The sequence below is a fragment of the Chiloscyllium punctatum genome, chromosome 20 (assembly GCF_047496795.1).
Source record: "Chiloscyllium punctatum isolate Juve2018m chromosome 20, sChiPun1.3, whole genome shotgun sequence".
Taxonomy (NCBI): Eukaryota; Metazoa; Chordata; class Chondrichthyes; order Orectolobiformes; family Hemiscylliidae; genus Chiloscyllium; species Chiloscyllium punctatum.
The window spans coordinates 86,503,886-86,521,160 of NC_092758.1; the positions used below are offsets into that span (position 1 = coordinate 86,503,886).

At 44.1% G+C, this 17,275-nt stretch overlaps 1 protein-coding gene across 1 annotated transcript in view; it reads right to left on the reverse strand.

Moving 5' to 3' along the window:
* Nucleotides 1-17,275, reverse strand: part of LOC140492241 (slit homolog 3 protein-like) — a 670,939-nt gene that overhangs the window by 245,216 nt on the left and 408,448 nt on the right. Inside the window, exon 6 of the mRNA XM_072591156.1 lies at nucleotides 3,859-3,930. Coding sequence (XP_072447257.1) covers nucleotides 3,859-3,930 — 72 coding nt within the window. The remainder of the gene's footprint in view (nucleotides 1-3,858; nucleotides 3,931-17,275) is intronic.

Here is a 17,275-nt window from a genome sequence, read left to right on the forward strand (position 1 = left end):
TTCAGAAAAATACTGCAGCAATTCTTTGGGTGGAGAGGTAGAGCTCAGCAGTTGCGCAGAGCTCACCTGGATATTGATGGTACCAGCACTTTATGGACTCAACAGAACATGGACAAGAGGAGGAAGCAATGGTGCAGTTATGCGGATAATTTAATGTCTGGGACCAATTCCAAAGCTTCAGCCTCACACCTTTCCCAGAGAGCCAACAGCACTGGGACACAGCATTGACTCAACCAACAGTAGGACAGTGAGATCATGGAGATCAGTGTTGAGCTATGCAGTACACTGCAGGTTGGGATATGGGGGGGGAACCTGTGTTGCATCTGTGTGGTACTAACATGCTCAGAATCAGCTAGCATCGCCGCATTGGATGTAAGGATCACCACATTTTGAAGGATGCTTCTGTAGTTTTTCACGTTGCCAAGGAAACATCTTACCATTTTTATTTCTGTCAGAACATACAAGGGGCTAGCAGTAAAACTTCATAAAACCATTAGGAAGAATGATAAAGGCGTTTATTGATCCATTGCAAGGAAAGATAAAACCAAGAATGACAATTTCTGCTGCCTACTCTGGCAGAGAGACAGGCGAGCTAAAAGAGAGCACTTTGCAACATCAAAATTTGGTCAGTCTCTTCCAGTAATAAATCAGGATCCAAAAGCATTGCACAGAGTTAATGGGATTACTGTTACTTAGCTGACTCACTGAGACAAACAGTGTGGGGTTTAAGGAGTGCTCATTGATGGATCTGGAGCTGAATCATTTAAGTGAGCATTTGTCTCCACTGAAGCCACAGCAGGCTTGCATCATCAGTTATTGCCAAACGGACTCGGAATGTCCGTTTTGCGTTCTTGGCACATGCTCCTGAAATCCATTGTGACACTCTTCCCTCCTTTGCTTACTCGGCGAGGGTGGACAGGAAGGCGAACATTTTGGAACTTGTATATGCTATGCTGCCCACCCTCCACCTTCACTCCTGCAGGGACCGACAGGTGAGGTGATTTGAGACTTCCTGTAGAATCACAGACATAGAATCATGTACAACACAGAAACAGACCCTTCGGTCCAACTTGTCCGTGCCGACCAGATATCCAAAACTAATCTATTTATCCCTCTAAAGCCATCCTACTCACGTCCCCATCCTCTCACGTGCAAATAAAATGGTCATCATCTTGAGGAAACTTCCAAAAGCTGCAGAAAAAGCCAGGCACGTTTCTTTTAAAAATGTGCCAGGATTTCATTCAAAACGACCATGAGAAGCTTATTCAGCAACAGCTAAGAACACAGCAGTCCCTGCATGAGCTACAGTTCCAAAAGAGATCCTTTTCAAATGGGATCAATTAGCTGTCTTTCGGGGATGCACACGGACCCTGGAGTGTTTTGATATATCTGCAAAGAAAAACCCACCATCCAGCCAAAACGAAGCAGTTCCTTCGTTACAATCCCAAAATGAGTTGGGTCTAAACCACAATAAAATGTATCAGTGTTGCACCTGTGGAGAATCAAGGCAGTCGAGATTGAAGTGCTTTTCGCATTTATGTCTTTACCTAGCACCCCCCTGAAATGAATCCTCGCAACAGCCAGTTCCATATCCATTCGTTCCGGAAGTAAAGGCCTTTCGACTGAATTCCTCTCTAAGTCTAATGCCCTCAAACTAATAAAGCACCTTCCCTTCATCTATCTAATCAAACTCCTTCATCATTTCAAAGACTATGAAGTGACCTGGTGGCCCTCACTGTTCCCTAGAAATTATCCCCGACTTGTTCACTCTTTCCCCTAAGCTGTAACCTTTCAAATCAAGGGTCTGAAAGGGCATCTATCAAGTGCTGCCCATTGAGGACAGTACCCACTTCTGAGACTCAAAGCCTTGAGTTGATGGTTTTGGACAAATTTGAGGGAAAAGACACTCACCAGGGTCATTAAAGGAAAACCATCATCGTGTCAGAAAAGTTATCATTGCATAGGAGAGTGCACAGCCATCAGAAATTCTGGACTAAGCCCCATTAACAAAGTGCGGAGGGATGATGTGATCCATAGCTCACAGACTGATCATTCCTGATAATGAAACTGGATGCCTTCACTGCTGGCTTTTTCAGCTGCCTTTGCTAAGCAGGGATTCCTGGTTCACGGAGAAAGGACATAGTACTGAATGATGCTTCAGCCAGGGAGGGGTTGAAGGGGATTAAGGATTTGGCATGAAGACCAGAAGAAAATTTGGTTGTTGAAATGCAGTTGGAATGCTGGAAGTCATTATTTACAAGCCATTTGCTTGGCTCATCCAACATTTTCAAATTGTTTTGCTCTATAGTATTGAAGGCTAAGTGTCTTAGCAGCCAGTAGGTGATAAACACTTATCAAATCTCTACAGAGTGGAAGCAGACCATTCAGCCCATCAAATCCACACCGAGCCCCCTGAAGAGCATCCCACTCAGACCCATCCCATCCCTCTAACCCTGCATTTCTCATGGCTAATTCACCCAACCAACACATCCCTAGACACTATGGGGCACTTTCCCAATCTACCTAACCTGCACATCTTTGGACTGTGGGAGAAAACCAGAACATCCAAAGGAAACACACACTGCGCAAACCCCACACAGTCACCCAAGGCTGGAATCGAACCTGGGTCCCTGGTGCTGTGAGGCAGCAGTGCTAACCACTGAGCCCCCGTCATGAAATCCAGAAATAACTTGCCACCTGAGTAAGAAAATACTCACTGTTCATTACATCATTGTACTTCCTCTTGAGTAACTACAGAGGATGAAAAAACAGCGCAAATTTGTAATTTCTTCAAATGTACCAATTCCATTAGCGATATAATTGTCCCAACCTCTGATACATATGTTCATATGGAGTCATACAGCACGGAAACAGACCCTTGAGTTAATGTTGAACATAGTCCCAAAGTAAACTAGTCCCACCTGCCTGCTTCTGGTCCATATCTCTCCAAACCTTTCCTATTCATGTACTTACCCAATGTCTTTTAAACATTGTAATTGTTCCCACATCCACCACTTTCACAGGAAGTTTGTTCCACACACAAATTACCCTCTGTGTAAACAGCAAGATTGCCCCACATGTCTTTTCCAAATCTCTCTCCTCTCACCTTAAATATGTGAAATCCCCCATCCCAGGGGAAATAAATAACTGCAAAATAATTCCACAGAGCTCCCAGAGTTCGTAACAAATCCTGTTGTAAGTGGGATGAGAGAGGGATGTCTGTTTGAAATTGGAGCAATGAGCACTGACACACAATGCAAAACAAATCGCTCAATTATACCTCACTGTAAAGTGTTAATAATTTTGAGTACACAGTTTGTTTCAGTCCCATGTCCCCAAAGGTCAAAAGGCAACACCATGCCCAATTGAAGAAAAGCACTTATTCACGTAACGGATATTTCATTCCAGGTATGACTTGCGTTCTGGTCAGAATAGGAGAGTTGTTGAACAGCGAGTTCATAATTACAGATAAAATGACATTGGGAGGCAATCTCTAAACTCTCCCTCGCTGCATTCCTACCCTTTCATTTTGGGGATGATATCTGACCTTGCTTCATTTTTTTGTCTCTGCTCGCTTACAACTTTAGTTCCTATGAATTCACATCTGCTGCTTCAAGACACATTGTTTGATTTTTTTCTCTCTCTCTTTATCAATTTACAGCACGTGCCCCTCTGCCACATAAAGGTGGAGGTGAGAAGCAGTCTCAATGAGGCGCCCTTGTCTGGTTAGGCTGCGTTCGGCTCTCAGTACATGCGATACAGCTTTTCCCAAGTAGGAATGGGTTAAAGCTTACAAAAGACGGGAACACGGAACGGAGGAGGAGGAGAGAGAATGACAGAGAGCAGACCCATACTTACAGAATCTCCAGGTCACGCAGGGCTCTGAACGTTCCATCCTCTATACAACTTATGTGGTTATTGTCCAGCTGCCTGTTAGACACATAAGATAAAAAAAACACAAAGACATCAGAAGGGGGCAGCGAGGAAAATAAAAGACCCCCCTCTCTTTCTCTCATTCTCAGCAGGCAAGGGGGGTGGTGTCCCGAAAAGCCTGGCCACGGTGATTATCCGCCTCACTAGTAAAAGTCAGGCTTGGCACCGTGTAATACCGGGTTCCCTCTTGTCTTGCTGAGCCACACAGCTTTCTTTTACCCTTCGCCGAATGAGAAACGTCGCACTGAGCACAGAAGCCTATCAGCTCTCTGTAAATATTAATTGCGCAGTTTTTTAAAGGCAGAGTGAGTAATTTCATTACATTAGGTGGCCTAATCCATTACAGGCTTTTACTGTCCTGTCATTGAAACCATTTCATTAAAAGTAGAGGCTTCTAAATCATTTGAAGTCGTCTAGCTCCCCTCGATGACCTATCAGCATTTTCTCTATATATGTACATGTTTCAATTCCCTTCTCCCCCCCCCCCCCCCCCCCCCCCACTCCTGGTCATTCAAAGTCTGGCTGACATGTCCCTGACACAACGCTCAATCTCTGAGCTACCAGGGTGCACACTGCAATCCCCAAAATTAAACGCAGCAAAATCTCATTTGATGTTCACTCATTGCAGTGTGTTCCCTAAAAGATGAACTATGCTGCCCTGACAATGAACTATCACTTACTGGATTAGTGGTGCTGGAAGAGCACAGCAGTTCAGGCAGCATCCAACGAGCAGCGAAATCGACGTTTCGGGCAAAAGCCCTTCATCAGGGCTTTTGCCCGAAACGTCGATTTCGCTGCTCGTTGGATGCTGCCTGAACTGCTGTGCTCTTCCAGCACCACTAATCCAGTCTATGATTCTATGACCGGCTGAGCTTTTCAAGCAATTTCTGTTTTTGTTTCTGATTTGCAGCATCTGCAGTTCTTTCAGTTTTCATTTAACATTTTTGTCAAAGATAAGTTTGCAATTCTGCACGATGCAGAGCGCTTCAGTTTTTCTCAAAAGGGTGACTCCTTTGTTTATGCAGAAGAAGACGTCCTGGCAACAGTAGTTGCTATCTTAACAACACCACCACCAGTGAGTACACCGTCCGATTTGAATCTTGTGGCTGGGTCACTGTGCACTGCCAGATGTCAGCAGCTCCAGCTACATGCACTTACTGATTAAATATTGACCCCCCCCCCTCATGTCCTATCTCCCATTTTCACACTGGATGTGGAAGCTCAATATCCCAGAAGAGGAAATATCCCACAATAATTAGTGAGAAGCATTGCTGGAATCATTAGAGAGTGTGAGGGTTTATTCATTTTAATAGTGGGAGAAACAGGGAGTACAAACTCTCTCTTAAAGCTTTAGAATCGGTCCTTCTATAGTGTTTTCCAGCTGTAGAACAAAGAACAATATGCAAAAGAACAGGCCCTTCAGCCCTCCAAGCCTGCGCCAACCCATTTTGCCTTTCCACACTAAAAGTGTCTTCACTCACAAGATCCATACCCCTCTATTCCCTTCCTATTCATGTATGTTTAGAAATTATGAAACAACTTATGCTCTTTTCAACTAACAGTTCAGGCTATCAAAGACAGGCTGAAATAGAATCGCAATTAAGTTATTTACAGTTACAAAACAGAATTTAATGTGCAGATCTAGACATGTGACCAAACAATGTGTACCTTGATCTCATTTCATTTTATTGATGCCCTTATCATGGATAACAGAGATGTCAAGTACTAAGAAAAAATGTTGCCAAAGCTTTCTTTCTCTCCAAAAGACTTATAGAACATAGAATAGTCTAGCACAGGAACAGGCCCTTTGGCCCACAATGCTGTGCTTGAACATGACGCCAAATTTAACTAATCCCTTCTGCCTACCCTTGGCCCATATCCCCCCCCCATTCCTTGCATTTTAATGTGCTTATCTAAAAGCTGCTTAAACACCTCCACCACCATGACCCTGGCAGCGCGTTACCGACCCCTACCACTACTTTTTGTCAGAGTTTGTACAATTTATCAATATACCAGAAGATGATTGTGAGCAGAAATTGTGCAACAAAGATCACTCCTGAATGGGGATGTAGGGGGTGGAGACAGTGATGCAGAACACTGGAAGAAAAATACAACAGACAAGTATTGCATTTTCATGGTCTCCTCCACACAGATAGGGAGGTGCTGTATCTCTGAATACATCCAAGTGCATAAGCCACTGGAATTCATAGTCCCACATCACAAAAGTCCAAAAGCACTTGTAGCCTTCAATCAAATGGTGAAATAAATGGCACCCGACTCTAAAACAAATCCTGTGAAGTCAGTCATGCATCTCATAATCTTGTAATGGTAGCCTTCCTGAGGGTACACACTGCTCATTCCTGGCCTTAGCTCATTATGATCTTGTGCTATAAATTCTGTGTCTTATTACTGTGCTCCACAAGGTACCTGATAAAAGAGCAGTGCTCTGAAAGCTAGTGGTTCCAAATAGACCTGTTGGACTATAACCTGGTGCTGTGTGATCTTTTAACTTTGCTCACAAAGGGAGGTTAGGCCTATACCTACTGGAATTTAGAACAATGAAAGGTGACCATATTGAAACAATCAGGTTCATGACAGGACTGGGGAGATGGCTAGGAGAAGTTTTCTCTTGGTGGGGATGCTGAACATTGACAACAATGTTTATAAGTAAGAGGTCTCCCTTTTAGGGCAGGGGTAAGGCATTGTTTGCTCTCTGTCTCAGAGGCTTGCTATGATGTGGAATGGAAGATGGTGTGGGTTGTGTGATCAAATTTACTCATGGCTCAATTAGATAGATTTTTGACAGACAAGGGAATCGAGGCATATGGGGAACAGATAGGAAAATGGTCATGAGACCACAATCAAATCAACAACAATTTTATTGAATGGTGGAGCAGGTTTAATGGCCAAATGGCTCCACTCCCAAGTTGTATGGCCATGTCAACAGACAGAGTAAAATAGAAGGCGATCCTTTTCTTTGAATGCTTTTGTTTTCAAAGATTAAAAGCATTCGGGCCTCCTGGAGAGCTTGACAGTCCCAGTGAGTTGTTATGGACCAGACCAAACCCCTTCATGGAGATAGCCTAGACCCTAGACCTTATTTAAAGGCAGGTGTAAGGTGCTGTGATACAGATGTGATTCAATTTGACTTTACACCACAGTTAAAATACAAACAAAAAACAATGAATTGGCATAACTTTAACTTGATCGAAATACTTGGTAAAATAAGATAATATTACTACTCATCAACTGTCCCAGTACAGGAGCATTCCATAAGCACACCCTTGGCAAAGACAAATTCAGCAAAACAGGTTTCCCTTACTTGTGATCTTCACCAGTCATAGAGAAAGGAGAAACTGAAAGAATGAATCTAGCAGTAGAGACAGAACTCAATTTTTTTCCCAGTAGCAGAGAGGGAGCTATAACCAGCAGCTTTAACTCCAACCACCCTCACTTCAACAACTGAAAGCAAAACCTAATACCCCTGGGTCTGTGTGAACCTGATTCTACCCACTCATGCTTCTTTTGCCTACTTTTAAAAAAAGGCCAAAGTTATTTATTCTTCTTTCCAAGGAGTAGACACCTCGGCATCAGATTCACAATACACCCCTTCAACAGAAACAAGGCAGACAAATTCATCTTCAAGGCACATATCGTCACAGAGTTCAAGCATGTTTTTGCACAGAAACACATCTACTTTTAATAATCCCACACAGTCCCTGACCTCTCCTAAAGGGGTATCTCAACTCTTTCCCAGAGACTGCTGAACCTTTCCCAAAGGACAGCTTACCTCTTCCACCAAATGTGCACCATGACCAAATTCAAAGGAGTGCCACACTTCTTCATGATGGTACCTCAGCTTTCTGAGTGAGTCTGTAAAATTCAGAACTGCTCTAATCTGCACAGTGTGGGCTTATTTCACCCTAACACGCAAAGGTGGAAGCCACTGCTGCCATTAGTGACCAGCTGCCTCTGAGAGCGATGTATACAAGAATCCCAATCCTACTCTCTAAAAATGGGAAGTGCTATGTTTGGGCCTGGGTATGATGGTTTCTGGCCACTTTTCCCACTTACATCACAGCTGAAAGGCTCTCCATTCCAAATTTCCTGAGGTGGAAAAATCACTATCTGAATACTCTGGCCACAGATTCCTTCTCCCACTTGCTCTCCTCCTCCTCCTCCTCCTCCCACGAGCTTCTCCCTGTCTATTTCACTGTTATGCTACAATTCAATACAAAGTGGTCTGAACAGAAACCTCCAAGGCTGAGCCTTCCCCATGGGTCACAGGAACTTACCAACTGTCCAAACCACCAAAGATTTTGATGACTCCGCAAGTGTCAAGAGAAATCAATCAGCTGCTCAAACAGCAGTACTGGGAGTCAATTGGTCTCACTCACTTCTTGACATCATGAACACTACCTACTCTGTGTGATTCTGACATACAAACCCTGAACACTTGTTACTTACACACTCACTACCTTGGGATGAAGCTGTTCCTTTATCAAGGTTATGTTGTCCTTGTTTCTTTCGGCGAGGTCATAAATGAAACAGACTTCAAAAAGTCTAAGTTGAAGGGTTTTAGGCCAGTTTGATTATAGCCAGCAGATACTGCCCCAGGAAACAGGCTTTTAAGTTTAAAAAAAAATATTTGTACAATGAAAGGGGAGTGGCCAGTTCTCCCAGCTCGGCTTTGCTCTGGTTTGGTTTGGTTTTCACACAGCAGAGTTAAAACCATCAGCTGGACTCACAGAAGCAGGTCCAGGCTGGTACTCTCTCTTTTAAGAAGCCGTGTTTGATTTTACCTTTTGTGCTGAAGGATATTTATGGGGATTTTTGCAAGCATTGGAAAAGCATCATTAAGTTGGGATAATCTCTTGGGTCTTCGAATTGGTTAAGTTATTCTGTATTCTGTTCTCTTTTGTTTGTGTTTCATTTGGTAATCTTGTAAATAAATTCTGTTTTGTTTAAAACTGAGTGGTTTGATCAGCTGCATCCCTCCTGGAACATCTGCGTTACACCCACTTAAACCAACTCGCAAAGTTAGGGTCTGGGTTACTTTCTTGAAATGTTTTGTGGGGGTTTGGCCTGGTTGATAGCAACCTGCACCCTACACAGGATGGATCTAGCACTGCTGTACCAAACATGTGCATGCAGACTGCAGATGCTGTTTTGGAACCAAAAAAAGCTTCTGTCAGTGCCAAACCAGAGATGCTAAGGAGCCCTGTTTTGTGGCTTTTATCTTGGCTGTAACTTTCCGCAGATGTGGTTAGCTATTTGTGACCGCAATCCTGGCTGACAGGTGAAAGCCTCAAGTTTGCATTCTGTCCCACAGTCATATACCAGCTGTACTGCAGAGATGAATGCTTTCTGATCGAATCACCACTTTTTACACTGGTCCTTCAGTATTTCCAAATTGTCCAGCAGCAAGCGTTCCATGAGGGTGAGGGTTTTCACTGAGAGAGCTGTTGGAAGGTCATTTGTGTTTCTATTCTTAGAGGCATAGAGGTCTACAGCATGGAACAGACCCTTCGGCCCAACTCACCCATGTCGCCCAGATTTCACAATTTAAACTAGCCCCATTTGCCTGCATTTGGTCCATATCCCTCCATAGCTATCCCGACAATGTATCTGTCTAAATGTTTCTTAAATGTCTAAATTGTACTCACTTCCCCCACCACCTCTGGCAGCTCATTCCAGACACTCACCACCCACTGCATGAAACAATTGCCCTTTTGGACCCTTTTGTATCTCTCCCCTCTCACCTTAAACCTGTGACCTCTAGTTTTAGACACCCCTACCACCGGGAAAGGCTGCTGGCTAACGACCTTATCTCTGCCTCTCAAGATTTTATGGACCTCTCTGAGGTCACCCCTCAGTCTCCTACACTCCAGGAGAAAATGTCCCAGCGTATCCAACCTCTCCTTACAACTCAAACCTTCCAGTGCAGGTAGCATCCTAGTAAATCTTCTCTGCACTCTTTCTAGTTTAATAGTATCCTTTCCTTTTGACTGGGCAGATGGAATGGAAGTATTAAAAAAAATGATGGGGTCAAGATTAAACAATGTTCACCTGTCATCTGTGGTACGAGATGCACATAGGACTAGGTGAGTGTGGCTATTAAAAGTGGAATATTGGTTTGTAGTGTACAATTCTAGTTTTCAATAACAGGATGTTCCTCCACGCTATATTAGGTACTTCAATCATGTTTCTACAAACTGGTGCTGTTTGTAACCCTATGTTGTTAGCCAGATTTGATATGCACATTGAGAGAAATTACCTGGTTATCACTGCTCTGTCTAGCTCAAAATTAAAAACAAACCAGAAATACCTGCACAAGGCCAATATCCCATCAACATGTCACCCTTTATTTACTTGTGCACAATACACTGGCTGTGCCCAGCCAGATAGGAGTCTGTCCTTCAAATGGAGGAGATTCTACTTTCCTGGTCATGTGCTTTATTTTTGTTTCTCTTCCAAAATCATAATTATTTTCACAAAATACAAGGAATTGTGACGTTATTGACAATTGCATCACGAGTTGGATGAAGCTTGCCTGCATTTCCTGCATAGGAACTTCAACCCGGGGCCCACACACGGGGCTGTCGGCCTACACACGGGGCTGTCGGCCTACACACGGGGCTGTCGGCCTACACACAGGGCTTTCAGCCTACACACGGGGCTTTCGCCTACACACGGAACTGTCGGATTACACACGGACTTTCAGCCCACACATGGGGCTTTCGCCTACACATGGGGCTGTTGGCCTGCACGTGGGCCTTTCTGCCTACCTACAATATTTTCGGCCTACACACGGGGCTTTCGGCCTACACATGACGCTGTCAGTCTACACACAGAGCTGTTGGCCTATGCATGAGACTTTCCACCTACACACAGAACTTATACACCAAGGTGCAGACTGGGGCCCAAACATTGAAGCACCATCACCGAGGCTGGGCCTTTACTCATGAGTATACAGTACAGTGGCTGCGGTCAGCCAACTCGGAGTCAGTCCCCTGAACTGAAGAGATTCTAAATCTCCTTGTTACATTGGTCAGCCAGGGCTTTGCTGAATGGTCTGGGTTAATAACCCCGATTAAGGAGCTGATGGTCAACAAGATCCACCTGGTTCCAATCACTACAAAGCCTTAAGGAAGAATGGCAAGGCTCCCCAGAATAGCACATTTCCCAGGCCCCTGCACACACAGCCTTGATATCAGCTGGTAAAATATCTGAATCAGCAGCTGTTTCTCCCAGTTTCAGGATAATGACAGTTGCTCACTGCCATACTGGTGGGCCAAGAGACACGCTGGCCAGTTCCATGCGCATTCAACATATTTCTTGGGAGTTAAGCCTGTAGATTTGCCTGATACGGTAACGGCAAGATTCAAGACCACTTCCGCTCCACAGTCATTCGTACACACGCCATTCGCAGTCGGTCAAGAAGTGGAGCGTGGGAGGTGGGGACAATCTGGGTGGCAATGGCTTCAGCTGTGACGTGCACAGCTCTACTTTGTAATGGAGACATCTCCAGACTTGCCCACTTAAGAAGGCGAGAGCTACACATGGCTAGTGCACATGGCCTCCCCATCCCACAGGAATCAGTGACTCCAAGTGTGTGGGAGCCACAGTGGAGTTACCTGCTACCTCCCATCTGGAACTGTGCACTACAAGGCACATTGCTCTGACCTTACACCTCACACTGCACATCAAGCAATCAGCAACCAATGTGGGATTTTTAGCAGAAACGTTCTTCACCCTGAACACTGTAGGAGGGTGACAGACTTGTAGTTTGTTGCAAACAGGGGAATACATTAAACTGCATTCACATGCCAGCATTTCAGCCATCTCTGGGAAACTTAAAACAGCTCTGGTTTGTAGTGAAGTGTTGAAAGAGACCAATGTTAGTGAGGAAAAAAAGCAAGGAAGATTGCAGAATTGATAGGATATTCTTTTGTTAAATGCTTCAACATGGTCAATAATAACATGCTGATGTGCTCCGACTCCAGTGAAGTGGCACATTTGAGGTTTCCAATGACGTTGCTCTCTGCTGGCTCAGCCCCTTTAAAAACTGCAGGAATCTGAGAGTTAATCTTGTCACGCCTGTGACTCTGAACGGTGTCTTAGCCAAACCGTGTCTCTCCGGCTGCTGCCCGTGATTGACAGGTGTGTGGTTTACCCATTCGCTGCCACTTTAGAGCTTGGGCTTAAACATAGCCCGTGACTCTGGCCAATGGAACATGCTAATGTTTCAATGCAATGATGGATGATGTTTCACAGACTGCAGCAACTGGAGTTGCATTGTGTTTTACAACAAAAGTCCTTCATCCAAAACCCCTGGCAAACCCTGTCATTCAGATTGGCGTCACCACATTATGTGCGGTGGAATTGTGATGAACATATTCAGATCCTGCTAAACATTTTCAGTTGGACCGAGCTGTCAAAATTGAGTTCTTGGGAATTGTTCTGACCCTAAGTTTGTGCTGGATATGAATGCCCTTCGCTTATTATGTCCTACCGATCTGACTGCATGCTAACTGATTTCCAGCCTGGTGTTTTGGTCTTATTGTTTGACTTACATACTTTAGCAACTCATTTATTTCCAAGCGGTTTCCATTTCTGTTCAGTCAAAGGTAGAGTTGATACAGGATTTGGGAAAAACTGCGATTCAATCCACATCTGCAAGATACAAGGCTGATCTGAGGGAAACAGCCTGTTGTATGCCTAATTCCCTAAGATCTACAACTTTAAAAAGCCAAGGAAGCCAGCTATTCTCTTGAAAACGTGCCAGTAAAGCATCCCCATTTCAGTCAACATGACAGCATGTCAATGAGCTATTTCCTTGTTTCCCTCTGAACAAAGCTATGCAGGGAATTTGTTTAGCTCAGTTGGCTGGATGGTTGGTTTACAGAACAGTGTGATACTAATAGTGTGGGTTTAATTCCCATCACTGGTTTGAGGTTACCATGAAGGACTTTCTTTCTCAACCTCTTCCCTCGCCTGAGGTCTGGTGGCCCTCAGGATAAATTACCAGCAGTTGCTTCTCTCTCTAATGAGAGAGCAAGCCCTATGCTCTGGTAAACACATGAACTGAATAGGTAAAAACAAGGACTGCAGATGCTGGAAACCAGAGTCTAGATTAGAGTGGTGCTGGAAAAGCACAGCAGGTAAGGCAGCGTCCGAGGAGCAGGATATACTGGATAGTCCTGAGTGGAACAGACTGTTATGAAGAAGGGTCACTCTGTTTTCTCTCCACAGATACGGCCAGAAAACTTCTGTTCTTGTTTCCGATTTTCAGCATTCAGAGTACTTCAGCTTTTTTTTTATGCATATTTTCACTTCCTTTACTTTTGGACCGTGAACTTAAAAGACAGGATACTGTTCTAAACCAAAGAGACTGTGCAAAGAGACAGCTTCACTTTTAAAAATCATTTGAGGGAGGCACATTGAGAGTTGAGTAAAATGCCATTTTTTTTTGCTTGAATGGTGGGGGCAAAAGTAGATGCCACAAAGCTATTGGGTTCGGAAATAGACAACAACTGCTGAATGAGAACATTCCGATTGGTTCCTTACCAGGTGACCAATGTTTGTGTGGAGGCTCGTGCAGACTTGGCCCGCAAATAGAACTATCAAAAATTCATTACCTTTATTTTTATCCCATTGGGATGTACGACAAAATCTCAATAATAGCTAGTTGCCTTCCATACACGTCCATTGACAGTCAAAGGATGGATTCTCAAGCAGTGAATGAAAATGAGATACAAACAACATGGCGTCAACATCCAAGAACTAACTAGGAATTGAAAAGAAGGGGGAGAAAAAGCAACTCATCACATCCTGTGTTTCAGACTGGTGCTACTGAACTGTGTTTCCCCGATCTTTTGCTTTTTCACTCTTAATACCCATGTCTTGTCTATCTTCGTGCATCTGTTATCTGTAAAGAGGAGAATTTAAGAAGGGATAGGATTTGAGTTGGAGAGCTATGTATTAGCAATTGACATTTTCTGATTTCCATTGGCCAGAGACCATTTCTTTCTAATCAACAAATTTATTCCACAGCTTTGGAGCAGGTGGAACTTGAATCGAGGCCTCTTGGCCCAAGGGCATGCACACTACCGCTGCAGCATGAGAGGACTCTTGAAAGCTTTCATTGATATCTCTACCATCTGCAGGATCACCTTGTTAATACAGAAATTTGGTGAGCCAATGGATTTGACTAAACTGTCTCACAGTTTTATTCTGATAGTAATGAGGTATGACTTGCACTTGGAGTTGGATAACTCAGCTGGTTTTATGATACAGAATGATATTAATAACGTGGGTTCAATTCCCACTCTGACCGAAGTTACCGCAGAGGTCCTGATTTTTCAACCTCACCCGCACCTCTTTGGACTGGGAGCGCCGGGGGGGGGGGGTCCCGCGCCAACGCGGGGAGGGTACGCAGGTTCCACACAGGCTGAGGCTGGAGTCGAATCCAGGTCCCCAGTGCTGTGAGGCAGCACTGTCCTTGCAGCAGTGCTGGCCACTGAACCGCCGTAAGCTGACTTGTCTCAAAGTCAACTGTCTCTGGAATCCAGTCCCAGTTGCAGAACCTCTGGTTGCAGATTGTCCTCAGCAGTTACCGCCATGTTCATCTTTCTTTCAAAGGATGAACGAGACCAGAATTCAAAATGCATTATTAATTGTGGACAAGCATGCTAAACTCGCTGTGGTTCTCAGTGGGTCAGGCAGCATCTATGGACAGGGGAGCGGGCTGGCGTTTCGAGTCTGGATGACTCTTCATTAAGGTCATTCAGACTCGAAACGTTTGTTCGCTCTCTCTCCATGGGTGCTCCCTAATCCGCTGTGATCCCCAACATTATTTGTTTTCAGTACAGTTTCCAGCATCTGTAGTAATTTGCTCCTCCCTCTCTATGCTTCTCACGTTTTATTTCCATTCATTTTCTGCTGACATTGGAGAAGAAACGAAAATATCTAATCAGTGAGTCCACTCGATACCCTTCAGAAATAAAATGATTTGGAGATGCCGGTGTTGGATTTGGTTGTGTAAAGTTAAAGGCCACACAATACCAGGTTATAGTCCAACAGGTTTATTGGGAAGCACTAGCATTCGGAACGCTTCTCCTTCATCAGATGGACAACCACCTGATAAGGGAGCAGTGCTCTGAGAGCTACCGCTTCCAAATAAACCTGTTGGACTATAACTTGGTGTTGTATGACTTTTAACAGAAATAAAATGGTACACTTGATTGCAGGTTTGATTGTCTTGATCAATAGAAGAAGAATTAGAATGTGAAATTGGTGGGGGAGGGGGGAGGTGGTTGAGAATACTTTTGAGATGCAGTTTGATTTAATTAAACTGCAGAAAGAAAAGAATGATTATGTTGAAGTAGCACATTGTGTGCCTAGCGAAATGACTTTGACAAGAATATAGGTGGAAATCTTCTGTTTTTTTAACAAAAATCCAAGCATCAGGTCAGCAGAGTCCTGCCAGGTATCATACAACAGCAACTTGTGGGAGAAGTGAAGTTACTGAATCTTCCAAGGATCTAATTATTTCTTTGCAATGTTTTACAGTTTGCAGATCTGGAACAAAAGTTAAAAAAAAGGTGGGGAAATGTTCAACCTACATTCTTATGTTAAAATGCAAAGCCTCTAATTGGACCAAACACAAGCTTGGAGATGGGAAATGGCTCTGAAGGATAATTTTCTAATCCATGACTGGCCGGATCTGCTGTTATCTTGACAAATGGAGCAGGTAGGAGAGCTGAGGGTCACAGCCTCAGGGTCTGAGTGTATATCCAAAAGGACATCCTTCTGATCTGCTCTGTGTATTGGCAACTGTTCAGGAACCTCAGGTAGAATGTCCTTTTCACATCAGCTATAATACACAGAACCATGCTCCCCTGGCGGCTGTGTGGTAATCTGCTCACTCCACTCTCAGCTCCATCCCAATGCAGCCCATTAGAGTCACAGAGAGGTCCAGGACAGAAACAGCACAACTCGACCATGCTGACCAGATATCCTAACCTAATCTCGTCCCATTTGCCAGCACTTGGCCCATATCCCTCTAAGCCCTTCCTATTCATATATCCATCCAGGTGCCTTTTAAATGTTGTAATTGTACCAGCCTCCACCACTTCCTTTGGCAGCTCATTCATTACACGCACCACCCTGTGTGTGAAAATGTTGCCCCTTAGGTCTCTTTTAAATCTTTAATGTCTCACCTTAAACCTACCCACTTCAGTTTTGGACTCTCCCAACCCTGGGGAAAAGACCTTGACTATTCACCCTGTGTATGCCATTAAAATATAAATAATAAGTAATTAACGGGCAGTCAGTTGGAGGTATAAGGTGGTTCCCCCTGCCTCTGAGAGACTATATATTTTATATATTTTCATAGACAAAGATGCAGCACAGACACTTGGAGCTTTGTAAAACCCAATTAATTTATTAAGTACTTAAACGAATAACACACGCTTTTAACTTCTAGAAATAGCTCAATCACTGTCTTTCACTACCCTGGGTTCTCTAACTAACCCCAAACTCTCAAAGCTGGACAGAATCCTTTTCAACACCGTCACCACGTCTCCTGACGTAGGGTACCTCCTGCAGAGTTATTCTTTGAAGTTCTGCTAAAAATCAAGGATTTTCTGGGTGTTTTATATACAGGTCTTTATACACAGTGTGGCATATTTGGAATTGCTGTAGGCATAACCATTCCCGAATGATTCATCCTTATTTGGTAGTTACTGATTTCCTGCAATTGTAGCTCTGAGCAGACCTGAATGACTCAGTGTAATTCCACTCACATCACGGCCCATTGTAAAGCCTGTTATCAGTTCCTGTTATCTTCAGTCTTATCCAACAGTAGCTTGTCAGCAAAGAGGTCACCCCGCCCTACAACAGCCTCCATGGTATACTGTGGCTTGTTCTGATAACATAATGCAGCATCTCAACAGCTCGAGAAGTGGGTCAGTTATCTCTGTTGACTGGATGGCTGCTTTGCAACGCAGAATGGGTTCAGTTCTGACATCAGCTGAGGTTACCATGGAAGACTCACCTTCCAAACCCCTCCCCTCACCTGAGGTATGGTGACCCTCAGGTAAAACTCCCACTAGTTGTCACTCTTCAATGAGAGAGCAGCCCTATAGTCCAGTAGGTAGGAGTTGGGAAGTCATGTTGAGGTTGTATAGGACGCTGGTGACAGCTCCTCTGGAATAATACGTCCAGTTCTGGTCGCCCTGTTATAGGAAGGATATTACTAAGTTGGAGAGGGTTGAGAAGAGATTTATAAGGATCATGCTGGGTATGGAAGATTTTAGTTATGAAGAAAGGTTGGATA